The sequence below is a fragment of the Octopus bimaculoides genome, chromosome 9, assembly GCF_046866305.1.
Source record: "Octopus bimaculoides isolate indiv1 chromosome 9, ASM4686630v1, whole genome shotgun sequence".
Classification (NCBI taxonomy): Eukaryota; Metazoa; Mollusca; class Cephalopoda; order Octopoda; family Octopodidae; genus Octopus; species Octopus bimaculoides.
Window position 1 is genome coordinate 34,178,990 of NC_142936.1, and position 14,236 is coordinate 34,193,225.

General features: G+C 39.5%; 1 protein-coding gene across 1 annotated transcript in view; it reads right to left on the minus strand.

Annotated features, from left to right (window-relative positions):
- LOC106875105 (uncharacterized) overlaps positions 1-14,236 on the minus strand; it is a 64,180-nt gene that overhangs the window by 17,485 nt on the left and 32,459 nt on the right. Inside the window, exons 7-10 of the mRNA XM_089357373.1 lie at positions 9,379-10,122; positions 7,421-8,820; positions 5,481-5,617; positions 1,544-1,618 (exon numbers count right to left, since the gene is read on the minus strand). Coding sequence (XP_089213499.1) covers positions 1,544-1,618; positions 5,481-5,617; positions 7,421-8,820; positions 9,379-10,122 — 2,356 coding nt within the window. The remainder of the gene's footprint in view (positions 1-1,543; positions 1,619-5,480; positions 5,618-7,420; positions 8,821-9,378; positions 10,123-14,236) is intronic.

The window sequence follows — 14,236 nt, forward strand, 5'->3', positions numbered from 1 at the left end:
TCAAAAGTCTCTTAAACATTATATCATGAGCTATGTGATTGGCCCTTCAATATAATTTCATATTCTTGGTTTACATATTTAGTCACAATGGAAATTTCTTATATTAACCAATAAAACATGTTAAAATTGGTATAAGTAACTTTCAGCTATCCATTTTGGTTATCATCAATGTTATGCCAACTTTTTCTATGTTGAAATAGGTTAGACAAGTTATTGAGGCAATACTCTATGGTCACATACCCTTCCAGTTGCCAACCTTACTTGCATTTCAAATATTTTTATTGCACTGATCTTCAAACATCAAAACCAATGAAACTACTAAGCTACAGGCTGTGTTGTTCACAGGAGTCATAAACAAATGTCACTGCAGCTCAAATAGTGTTTGTCGAGATATGTAGAAGGGCTGTGCCATGACTTTTGCAGAACCTCTGAAGCTGGTAGGGCAAACAATGGAGACATCAAGTTATCCTCAGACCAGTGACCTGCTTATAACAGAGTGAACTCTGCTAAAAACACCCAAATGTGGTATCAGGAGACTATAAAGTAGTTTTACTACCCAAGAAGAGGTACAGTATAACAGGGTTCTATCTACCCAGTTTCATTTACAAGGCTTTAGTCAACCAACTACACACACACAATAGGCTTCCATACAGCTTCTGGCAACTGAATTTCATTTGCAGGACATTGATCAGCATGAAGTTATAATAGAAGACTTTGCCCAAAATACTTCAGACCAAATAAGTGCAAAGGAAACTTTGCAACTACACAGCTATGTTTGCACCAATTCTATCATCATCAAATTTAGTATCTAATAAAATTTGAATGATCTTCATGCATCTGTGAATTTGAGAAAAAAAACAAAAAAAAAAAACAGGAATGACTTACGCAGACATGACTGACAACAGTTAGCTCAGAAAACAAATTTGAAGGTTATCTTTTTGGGGGGAATATTGAAAATACAGGTAGAAAATGTTACAGTTCCACTGTAGACAACTCTAGCAGTAATAATTTCCTTTATCAGTAGTGGTGAAAATGAAATTGAAGCAATTCATGAAGTAAGTGATGCTTTGCTGTAATATCACTTGGTTTACAAGACTAATACAAAATTGAGAGAGAGATTTTTAATATATACTTTTCTCAGCGGCCAGGGAATATGGAAAAGAAACTTAAAAGAATGACTCAAAACAAGGTAAGTGATATGAGCAATTGGTTGGAGCAGTTGACAAGTGAACTTTGCAACCATATTTCCTTGTCATATTTTCCCATCTGAAAGGACATTATGGATAATGTGGTCCTGGTTACAGTAAATATGAAAAATATGAAGATAGGATGGCCATGACAGGTGCAGCTATTCTGAAATAAAACCAATTGGAAGACAGCTGAGATTTTATGACAAGCTTCCCATCTTCACCTATTTTCTGTATACTGAGTTGTACAAAAGAGGCTAAGTCGTTATAAGATATAGCAGAACAAAACTTTTACAAGTCCTAATTTCATTGACATTTTTATAGCAATTACATTATTAAATAATAGTAATACTTACAAATTTAATGCAGGCTCTCTGTATGATATTGATTTAATAGCAGTCCTTCGAGGACGTTTAACACCAAAGGTGTCCCTGAAAAATAAAAAATAAAAACATGTTTAAAATTTTTCCTAATATAGAAGCAAGCTAATGATCCAGGCAAGTGTTTTAACAATTCAGTAATATATTTCATTTTTATACATATTAATTTGCTGAAAACACATTTAGCCTAACTGTGAAAATAATTATGTTGGGATTATACTACAAACATTTTCAACAACTCCACAACATATTACATGAGCTTTGTTAAGTCAGTCATCAATAAGTGTGGGTATGACTTGTTCAAATGCCAACAAGGGAAACTTTACCTTTCATCAATAAATTAGTATCAGTTAGACACATGTCACAAATTTCAATAGCTGACTATATTGATCCCCAGTATCTATGTTGAAAATTATTTGCTTAGAGAAGTTCCAAACAACTTCTCAGTCTGAATCTCTGCAAGTTTATGCATGTAAGAAAAAATTCTAATAGGATACATTTTCCAAAAGGAATGTTTGAGGGGTTGACACTTGGTAGAGATTATAAAGAGAAGTAGCAAAGGAATTAGGTGGCCTTCAGTAGAGGTGTTACGGAGGTTGCTAGTTGTACTTTGAGGAAAACGAGTGCTGTAAGCTAATGATTGTAGTCTGTTGGGTTTTTTTGTCTCCTCATTCACCATTTTCCACAGTTACTACAATTTTGACAGGAACAAAGTCAGAGGAATGTATCATGCTTTAATGTCACATTTTTGGCTTGGTTTCTACAACTGATTCTCTTCCTAATGCTAACCTCTTTACAAAGTGTATTGGGTGCATTTTACATGATACCAGCACTAATGATGTTGTCATATAATTCACAAAACTTAAAAGCCTTTAAGTATATGTTTGACATATTGTTATAAACATTCAATAAATTTTCATTTTCTGTAATGATCAAATATAAAATTATAAACAGCCACACAATTCCACAACAACATAAGAGGATCTAATCCCACCTATTAAATTAATTTTATTTTGTTTGTTTCATTCTTGCCATTCACAACCATCACTTTTGGGCCATGATCCTTTTGCTATGAATTACAATTTTAAATATGTTCCAATATTTTTGAGCATCAGTGGAGAACCCTTTTAGTGTCAAGGTAAATTGCAAGTGCCTAAGAACCTGTGAGGGAGAGTATAATCTTAACAAAAACAACAATATAGGCTTTCTGGTATGGTTTCTTATTACTGAATAGTGGAATTCTTAAAATGTGGTAGGTTGGGCAGAATATAAGAAAGTGGACATTAAAGAAACACTGGAAAATGAAGTTAATTTCTTCTGAAGATTCAGAAGTAACACAATCAATAGAAGAGTTTGCATGGTGTTCTATTTGCATTAGTGATATGCTTAATACCACTAATAATACTACTGTACATAATGTAAGGCAGTATAAAATTAATAATATCTTAAGTGTAAATGTCAAAATTGATGACCATTAATTTAGAGGAATTAATCATACACATACTTTCTCAAATCATCATCATTTAACGCCTGTTTTCCATGCTGGCATGGGTTGGATGGTTTGACTGAAAACTGGTAAGCAGGGGAGCCGCAACAGGTTCCAATTTGATTTGGCATGGTTTCTACAGCTGGATGCCCTTCCTAATGCCAACCTACACTATGACTATTCACTGAGATATATGTATACCTTTTTTTATGCAACAAATGTATTTTTAATGCATATATATATGAATGTCTGAGGGTGAGGATCCCATAATATCAACAAAGTGCAACAGGCATTGAACACAAAGTAAAGTTCTGAATAAAGATACCTTGTAGGGTTTTAGAAAATTTAAGATGTCAACAAAAATGAAGGTAACAGAAGCATTCCCAGTAACAAAAGCATACCATTGATGAGGTAACATAGAAGAGAAAATTAAAAATCTGCAAAGATTTCTCAAAGTGAAAGCAACATCAGCCAATTACTTGATAGTACTTGCCAAATAAACTTATATATAGTAATTGTTTTGATAAGTTTATTTTTGCCATTATGATTTTCCTTCATGTCTGTTGTATTCATGTTCCTAGTACTTGTATTTTCACTTTGTCGTTAAGTGTGTGAATATGTATAAATACATGTGGTCCTAATAAAGTAGGGTTTTATAGTTTGTAGAAATAGAAAAGCTTACTAATGCTTTCAAGACCAGGAGAAGAATAATGAATTTCTTTTCTCCATGTAGCATCACATATAAAGTGGAAATGTTCTTCATGGTGAGAAGCAACATATGTAACTATGCATCATCTACATGCAACCTAGACACCACACATTAAATCTGTATTTATTCAACAGAGACCTTGAGAGCATTCCCCAGCAGAGTTGTGCCAATCTTGTCTCTTTCAACAGCACAAAAGATCAAGTACTACTCATATAAAAAAAAAAAAAAACACATTACATCTCCTATAAACATAAGTGTTACTCAAATACAGCTTCACTATCACTGAGGAGCTTTCCTGGCGAAAACATCCTTAGTATTGTTAAAACTGCATCCCAACAACTAGCCAGTCTCTTTAGCACCAAAAGATATTTCCATCCTCAACAGTTGCTGACACTCTACAAGGTTCAAGTGATGCCCACAATAGAGTACAGCTCATACATCTGGGATGGTGCTTCTGCCATGCAAACTAACATTTTGGATTGCATCCAGAGAAGAACCACTCCACTGACTAGCATTCCATCACTGAAGGAGATACTTCAACTTCTGGTCCACAGCTGTGTTGATTCCTACTCTTGTCTTTTCTAGCACTATTACAATGGCCACTGCTCCTTGGAGCTGGCTGGTCTCATATCTTTACTGTTCAGGAACTCTCAACCTACTTGTCTCTATATCTCAATCATTCTTTCCCTGCACTGACCACTATGCTCAATCCTTCATCTCCAGAACACTGGCCTTCTGGAATTTTCTTCCTGCAGGTGGTGACCAGCAACAATTTAAATGGAACAGTATTGATTTCACTAGCCTTAAAAGTCTCAGAACCTACAAGGATCATGGGCACTTCCATACCTCCCCCAAAATCAGTGAGTGGGAAAAAAACATTATGATCAATGATTAGGCAAAATATTATGTTAATATTATAGCACACAATTCACTGAGTGGCTGATGAAAATTAATTCAATTAAGCCATTAACTAAATCTGTATGAATGAGATAGCCTCACTAGAACACAAAATATATTTCATTACTTTTTTTAGGAGAAATCTACTCCATATTAAATATTTATATACTATATTCTCAAGCAAACAAAAATATTTTTTACAATATCTTAAACAGCACTTGTCTTCTATATTTATTGCTGAAAGCTATTTAGAAATCTATAAACATTTATCCAGGACCTGTTCATTAGCAATGCTTGAATAAACAGCTTGAATTGTTAGTGGAGCCATCAATTTTTTTTAACAGTGAATCACACTGTATATAAGGAGAATGGTTCACATACAATGAACCACAGCAGGAACCGTTATGTGGTCACTGAGCCAATGTGAACATTATTGTATTTACTGAGTCAACAAAGCAGTCACTGTGACTGCTTCCTCAGCCCACAGCCTATCTAGAAAAAAAGAGACCACATTGAATACTGTAGTCCAGCACAGACTATAGCTGTGGAAGACAAGACTTTCTTGGTCAACAATACCAACTGAAGGTTAATCAATGACAAGAATGAATCTCAATTATAGACAAATCAAACTTATAGATATTTAAGATAAATGTCAATGTATATTTATATTCTAGAATAACCAATAAAATTAGGCAATGAATGAAATTTCTACTTCATATGAAAATAGTTCATAAACATGAAAACAAACATTTTTATAATTTCAGAATTTGCAACAAAACTCAAATGGTGATGATACTACATAAAAAGTTTTAAAAATTTACTCATAATTATCTTCAGATAGACGTTTTGAAGAATTTTTGGAAAGATTTAAAGGACTTGTATTTCTTGAAGTAGCTTCTGGTGGTAAATCAGTGAGTTGCACATCAATATTTTCCTTCATTTCACAAATTAATGTTGCCTGGAAAAGAAAATTTGATTATGAACAACAAACGAGTGAATCAATTTAGATGAGATGCAGTTTGGGTTCGTGCCAGGTAAAAGCACTACTGATGCCTTATTTCTAGTGAGACAGTTGCAGGAGAAATACCTAGCTAAGGATAAACCTCTGTACCTGGCTTTCGTTGACATGGAGAAAGCCTTTGACAGGGTCCCCCGATCCCTTATCTGGTGGTCAATGAGGAAACTTGGGATAGAAGAATGGTTAGTGAGAGCTGTGCGAGCCATGTACAGAGATGCTGCCAGTAAGGTGAGGGTTGGAAATGAGTACAGCAATGAATTCCGGGTAGAGGTAGGGGTCCACCAAGGTTCCGTCCTCAGCCCCCTCTTATTTATCATAGTCCTCCAGGCAATCACAGAGGAGTTCAAGACAGGTTGCCCCTGGGAGCTCCTCTATGCTGATGACCTTGCCCTAATTGCGGAGTCACTATCAGAACTAGAGGAGAAGTTTCAGGTGTGGAAGCAAGGTCTAGAATTGAAGGGCCTTAGAGTCAACCTAGCTAAAACCAAAATCCTAATAAGTAGGAAGGTAGATAAAACACAAACCCCTTCAGGTAGATGGCCCTGCTCAGTATGTAGAAAAGGAGTAGGTAGTAACTCTATAAGATGTACCCGGTGCAAGCTATGGACACATAAGAGGTGCAGCAACATCAAAGGCAGGTTAACTAGCAAGTTAGTTTTTGTTTGTGGCAGATGTTCAGGTGCAATAAAGACTGTAAACAAACAGGAAACAACTTCTATCTCATTCCAGGGTGAAAAACTAGAGGTAGTCGATAGCTTCCGCTATCTGGGCGACCAAGTTAGTAGTGGGGGTGGGTGCGCTGAAAGTGTAGCTGCTAGAATAAGAATAGCCTGGGCAAAGTTTAGAGAGCTCTTACCCCTGCTGGCGACAAAGGGACTCTCACTCAGAGTAAAAGGCAGACTGTATGACGCATGCGTACGAACAACCATGCTACATGGCAGTGAAACATGGGCTGTAACTGCTGAGGACATACGTAAGCTCGCAAGGAATGAAGCCAGTATGCTCCGTGAAAAAGTGCCACACCCTAACAGTTGAGGGAACCCGTGGAAGAGGTAGGCCCAGGAAGACCTGGGCTGAGGTGGTGAGGCAAGACCTTCGTACATTGGGCCTCACCGAGGCGATGACTACTGACCGAGACCTTTGGAAATGTGCTGTGCGTGAGAAGACCCGGCAAGCCAAGTAAGATCGTTGCCAGTGCCCCTGGACTGGTTCTTGTGCGGGTGGCACATGAGATGCACCATTTTGAGCGTGGCCGTTGCCAGTACCGCCTGACTGGCTCCTGTAGGATTTTCGAGCGAGATCGTTGCCAGTGCCCCTGGACTGGCTCTTGTGCGGGTGGCACATAAAAGACACCATTTCGAGCGTGGCCGTTTTCGTGCGGGTGACACGTAAAAGCACCCACTACACTCTGAGTGGTTGGCGTTAGGAAGGGCATCCAGCTGTAGAAACTCTGCCAAATCAGACTGGAGCCTGGTGTTGCCATCCGGTTTCAACAGTCCTCAGTCAAATCGTCCAACCCATGCTAGCATGGAAAGCGGACGTTAAACGATGATGATGATGATGATGAAACAGTACCATACATCATTATAACTCTAAGGGACCAAAAGTCTGAAGTTATTCAAGTAATATTTTCTCATGATTTAAAAAAAAATTTAAGTGAATCCCTCTTATTTCAATCTTATAATCCATTAGTAAAAAGCAATTATGAAAAGCATCTGAAAAAAAATTTTAGAGATGAGTTACCTTTCCTTCCACTTTAGAGTGGACAACTTTTTTCATTTTTAAAATGTCATCAGCATTAATCAAATCAGGTGTCCTTTCTCTGGAATTTTCTTGTTCCATCTTCTCTGGAACATTTTTATGTGATTTTGTAGATCGGGATTTGACATTTTTTGTACTAATTTCCTCGTTAAATTTTACTTTACTTAATCTGGATTGTTTTTTCTCTGAATTACAGCAGTCTGTTCCTGAATTCTTACTACCTGCTTTAACGGAAGAAGCTGATCGTGATCTATGTTGGGATGAACCAATTCTAGCGTTTTCTGTAGTTGAGTTGGTCAAAGATTCTCTCCGTATATGACTGCTTGATCTGCCTCTCCTCCTTAAAGGTACATTAGTGGAAATGTCATCATCTTGTAAAGCTTTTCTATAGCGCTCAAGAATGTCACTAACAGCACTTGATTGTTTTAATGAGGATACAATTCCTTTTTCCAAATTTTCATGCTTTTGTGCTCTATCTTTGTGCGATTCATTCATTGTTGGTTTGCTGTTGGAGTTAGAAAGTTCAGAAATTTTCCCCTTAGGATTTTGAGAAGGACTTGAAATCACCATCTCAGAATCTTGCTTTAAACTATTTTTATTGGCTATTTTAGAATTTTCAGATTGTTTCATGCTTCCATCAGTCTTATCAGAACCAAGCAATTCTAATCTCGTAGTAGTCTTTTGACAATTTTTATTAATTTCTGGTGTAGTTTGTGGTTTTATAACACTTGTATCAAAACTTTCATCAATTTCTGCATAACTAACAACTTTTGACCGTGTTCTGCGGGTAAGAGATCTCTCAGGAACATTAGTTTCACATGTAGATGTACGTTTATATAAGTTTTCATAGTCTTCATCGTCATTTATTTTTTTCCTTGAACGTGACTTTTTTTTAGCAACAGGCTGATCTTTAGTTAATAATTTCTTACACTGTGAAAGTTTCATCTTTTCTTCATTGCACTCATTAGAAATTCTGGATACAGTTTGGTTATCATTAATAATTTTTTCTGAATTATCTTTGACATCAGTAATCTCTTCTTTTTTCTTCTCTTTTGCCATGGCAACTCGCTCACGATATTGACCAAGACTTTGACATTTACCAAATGTAGAATCATTCAAAGAAACATTATAAATGCCTTCATCTTTTATGTCTTTCTTATTTAATAATTGAGGAGTTTTGTCATGGAAATCAAACAAAGATTTTGGTTCTTCCTTCTCTTTTTTCTCTTCATTAATTTTCTTTTTTGATCTGACTTTGGGCGCAGATGGTCGAATACCAGAAAAATTTTTCCTTGTCGCGGAAAAAATAATCTTCCCAGGTTTTGGTAACCTTAACTCAATAACAGTTTTATTTTCATTATCATCAGTTTCTTTGCATTTAACTAAAAAGACAAAAAAAAATAAAGTTTCTCAATTCAAATTGAAAACGGACCAGTTTGTTTCTTATTTTAATAGAGAAACAATAGGAGAAAATATAAACAAATTAAGTTACCTTGAATTACTCTGTTGTCAATTTCATTACATTTCATATTTTAAAGATAGTGAATGAAAACAAAAACAGATTTTGTTAACTATTTCATGCTAAGAAATATTTTTGAAATATTATGTTGCAATCTAAATGGTGGAATATATTTTTAAGGTGTCCAATGAGCCACCCTCCATTAAAACTATTTATTCTCATATATCTCTACAGAGCTTTGGAGCATAATATTTAATTGCATCAAATTCATATAAGCATTTCTTCAAATAGATTCTGTAAATTTGTGGCTGTAGACCTGCCTTTTTTTGCAGGTCTACTGCAAAACTACTATGTTTTGCAGTACAAATTATGAATTACCATGTCAGTGAATGTTTTCACATAAGCAACATTTTTATATTTAGCATACCTTCGTTTTATTATAGAAAGGCAGTGAAACAAATTAGAAAAATGAAATACACACCTCCTTCATCTTCCTTTTTATCCTTTGAGCTTTTTGACGATTTTTTGTTGCCTTTTGGTTTTACTTTCTTAGGTACTATTGCTGGTTTAACAAAAGTTTCTTTAGCAACAGTCATATCTTTTTGTTTCTCCAGATTTATATCAGATGGATGAACATCATTACCAGTTGGTAAATTTTGTGATGACTCATGCATTACATCAGTGTTATTTATTATTTCAGTCAATTCCATGTCAACTTCTCCATTTATTGTAGTGTTAGGTATGGCATTATTTAAACCATTATCAGCATCATTAACTACTAAGGCTGTTTCTGCAGTTTTACCATTTGACATTGATGCATCAGTACAAGGAATATGGTTAGAGTTATTTTTAACTACTTTATCCCTGTCAGAAGATTCAGAACTATTTCTGTTCACTGATGTATTTGAATCCATTACAGCTGCATTTTCCAAATTAACTTCTTCTGCACAAGAATCTTTAATAACTGATGGATCTAAAATATCCAGTTGTTGGTGAAGGTTTTTATCAAGACCTGTAGCAGACAAGAGGAATGAAGAACGGCGCTTTTTTCGGGTAGCCGGGAGAGTTGTACCAAAATCGATTTCATTCAGAGATTCCTGTCTAATACTGGAACGTCTTTTTACATCAGGGTGACTTTTAGTAGCAATTTTAGGTTCTTCAATGGGGACGTCTAAATGTTGAATTTTGTCAGCATTTTTACACAATTTTTCAGATTCCAATTCAACTAAAAAATGAATAGGAAAAGAAAAGAGTTAGGTTTTTACTTTTATCATAGAAAACAAAATTATGAAGAATAATATCTTATTACTAGCTGGACCCATGAACAATTCACGGAAAACATAAAAAATGTAAACATCTGTAAATTGAGTGCTGGTGCCATGAGAAATGTTTCTATATTGTGACAGTTACAGAATAAAGAAGTGTAAAACCAATAACTATATAATCCAACCAAAATATCTGTTACGCAAACATAAACAGAATTACTATTTAGCCTTAAAATACAACATACATATTCAAAGAAACTTCTTGGTTTAGTGGTACGGAACGTTCTTGTGATATTCTTTTGTCCCTTTACTTGTTTCAGTCATTTAATGGTGGCCATGCTGGAGCACCGCTCTTTAGTTGAAGAAATTGACCCCTGGACTTATTATTCTCTGTAAGCCTGGTGCTTATTCTATCAGTCTCTTTTGCTGAACATCTAAGTTACGAGAACGCAACCACACCAACATTGGTTGTCAAGCAATGGTGGTGGTGGGACAAACACACACACACACACACACACACACATATATGACGGGCTTCTTTTAGTTTCCACCTACCAAATTTGCTCACAAGACTCTGGTCAGCCTGAGGCTATAGTAGAAGACACTCTTTAAAGTATACAGTTGAATTTTGTGTAGCCACTTGATAACTTTTCTCCGCCACCCATTTTGTATGGGCTCTTTTCACAGCTATATCCCATTTGAAATTTGCATTAGTTTTGTATGGAAAAAAAGGAGGGGGGCTTGTTTGTAGTTTATAGAGAAAACATTAAACACACCTGAAAAAAAAAAACATTGTCTTTCTCCCCAACTAAAAGACATGAAGAATTATGAAAGGCGGCTAATAAGTACAGGGAGTGGGGGAAAGAACAGAGAACTAACATTCAAGGACATGCGTAGGCTCGCAAGGAATGAAGCCAGTATGCTCCGATGGATGTGTAATGTCAGTGTGCATACTAGACAGAGTATCAGTACCTTGAGAGAAAAGTTGAACTTACGAAGCATCAGTTGTGATGTGCAAGAGAGACGATTGCGCTGGTATGGTCATGTAGCGAGAATAGATGAGAATAGCTGCGTGAAAAAGTGCCACACCTTAGCAGTTGAGGGAACCTGCGGAAGAGGTAGGCCCAGGAAGACCTGGGATGAGGTGGTGAGGCACGACCTTCGAACATTGGGCCTCACCGAGGCGATGACTTCTGACCGAGACCTTTGGAAATATGCTGTACATGAGAAGACCCGGCAAGCCAAGTGAGACCTAAATCTATGGCCTCAGCCAGTCCACTTATGCGTACCTTCCTTCATTGGACACTAAACTCCACTTGCGAAGACCTGTTGAGGCAAGTGAAATCGAAATCGAGTTAAATTGGACACTAAACCTCAATTGCGAAGACCTGTTGAGGCAAGTGAAATCGAAATCGAGTTAAATTGGACACTAAACCTCAATTGCGAAGACCTGTTGAGGCAAGTGAAATCGAAATCGAGTTAAATTGGACACTAAACTCCACTTGCGAAGACCTGTTGAGGCAAGTGAAATCGAAATCGAGTTAAATTCGACGACTGGCACCCATGCCCATGCCGTCTCCGTCATTGGACACGAAACTCAGCTTGCAAAGACTTATTGGGGCAAGCGAAATCGAAATCGTGATGGAACCTGTGCCCAGCGTCGCCTTTCTGGCACTTGTGCCCGCAGCATGTGTATGGACCTTCGAGTGGGATCGTTGCTGGTGCCCCTGGACTGGCTCATGTGCAGGTGACACATGAAATGCACCATTTTGGGCGCGGCCGTTGCCAGTGCAGCCTGGCTGGCCTTCGTGGGATTTTCGATTGAGATTGTTGCCAGTGTCCCTGGACTGGCTCATGTGCGGGTAACACATGAAATTTTTCGAGCGAGATCGTAGCCAGTGCCCCTGAACTGGCTCTTGTGCGGGGCTGTCGTAGGATTTTCGAGCGAGATCGTTGCCAGTCCTCCTGAACTGGCTCTTGTGCGGGGCTGTCGTGGGATTTTCGAGCGAGATCGTTGCCGGTTCCCCTGCACTGGCTCATGTGCGGACGACACATGAAAGCTTTCGAGTGAGATCGTTGCCAGTGCCCCTGAACTGGTTCTTGTGCAGCACCGTCGTAGGATTTTCCAGCGAGATCGTTGCTGGTGCCCCTGGACTGGCTCATGTGCAGGTGACAAATGAAATGCACCATTTGGGCGTGGCCGTTGCCAGTGCCGCCTGGCTGGCCTCCGTGCGATGTTCGATCGAGATCGTTGCCGGTGCCCCTGTACTGGCTCTTGTGCGGTTGACACACGAAATCTTTCGAGCGAGATCATTGCCAGTGCCCCTGGACTGGCTCTTGTGCGGGTGACACATGAAATTTTTCGAGCAAGATCGTTGCCAGTGCCCCTGAACGGGCTCTTGTGCCAGGGCCATCGAAGGATTTTCGAGCCAGATCGTTTCCAGTGCCCCTGGACTGGCTCTTGTGCGGGGCTGTCGTAGGATTTTCGAGCGAGATCGTTGCCGGTTCCCCTGGACTGGATCATGTGCGGGCGACACTTGAAAGCTTTCGAGCGAGATCGTTGCCAGTGCCCCTGAACTGGCTCTTGTGCAGCGCAGTCGTAGGATTTTCAAGCGAGATCGTTGCCGGTGCCCCTGGACTGGCTCATGTGCGGGCAACACATGAAATGTTTTGAGCGAGATCGTTGCCAGTGCCCCTGGACTGGCTCATGTGCGGGCAACACATGAAATCTTTTGAGCGAGATCGTTGCCAGTGCCCCTGGACTGGCTCATGTGCGGGTGACACATGAAATGCACCATTTTGGGCGTGGCCGTTGCCAGTGCTGCCTGGCTGGCCTTCGTGGGATTTTCGATCGAGATCGTTGCCGGTGCCCCAGTACTGGCTCTTGTGCGGGTGACACAAGAAATTTTTCGAGCGAGATCGTTGCCAGTGCCCCTGGACTGGCTCTTGTGCGGGTGACACATGAAATTTTTCGAGCGAGATCGTTGCCAGTGCCCCCGAACTGGCTCTTGTGCGGGGCCGTCGTAGGATTTTTGAGCGAGATTGTTGCCGGTTCCCCTGGACTGGCTCATGTGCGGGCGACACATGAAATCTTTCGAGCGAGATCATTGCCAATGCCCCTGAACTGGCTCTTGTGCGGCGCCGTCGTAGGATTTTCCAGCGAGATCGTTGCCGGTGCTCCTGGACTGGCTCATGTGCGGGCGACACATGAAATCTTTCGAGCGAGATCGTTGCCAGTGCCCCTAAACTGGTTCTTGTGCAGGGCCGTCATAGGATTTTCCAGCAAGATCGTTGCCGGTGCCCCTTGACTGGCTCATGTGTGGGCGACACATGAAATCTTTTGAGCGAGATCGTTGCCAGTGCCCCTGGACTGGCTCTTGTGCGGGTGACACATGAAATGCACCATTTGGGCGTGGCCGTTGCCAGTGCCGACTGGCTGGCCTCCGTGGGATGTTCGATTGAGATCGTTGCCAGTGCCCCTGAACTGGCTCTTGTGCGGGTGACACAAGAAATTTTTCGAGCGAGACCGTTGCCAGTGCCCCTGGACTGGCTCTTGTACGGGGCCGTCGTAGGATTTTCGAGCGAGATCGTTGCCAGTGCCCCTGGACTGGCTCTTGTGCGGGTGACACATGAAATCTTTCGAGCGAGATCGTTGCCAGTGCCCTTGAACTGGCTCTTGTGTGGGGCCGTCGTAGGATTTTCAAGCGAGATCGTTGCCGGTGCCCCTGGACTGGCTCATGTGTGGGCGACACATGAAATCTTTCGAGCGAGATCGTTGCCAGTGCCCCTGGACTGGCTCATGTGCGGGTGACACATGAAATGCACCATTTATGTTTTCAGTACAACCCCTTTATCTACAGAGCAACAGATGATGATAATGGTACTCCAGTCTTTATGATAATACTTTGTCTAATTTCATTAACTCAACAACAATTCCTCAAAACCCTGCAGCTTTCTGTCTTTTGTATCCTATTCACTGCCAGATATTTTAAGCATAACTTGTATTTCATTCATGCTCTCCGTATAGCAAAATAATTTATAAATTACATAAACCAATAAAATTGGCCGTTTTCT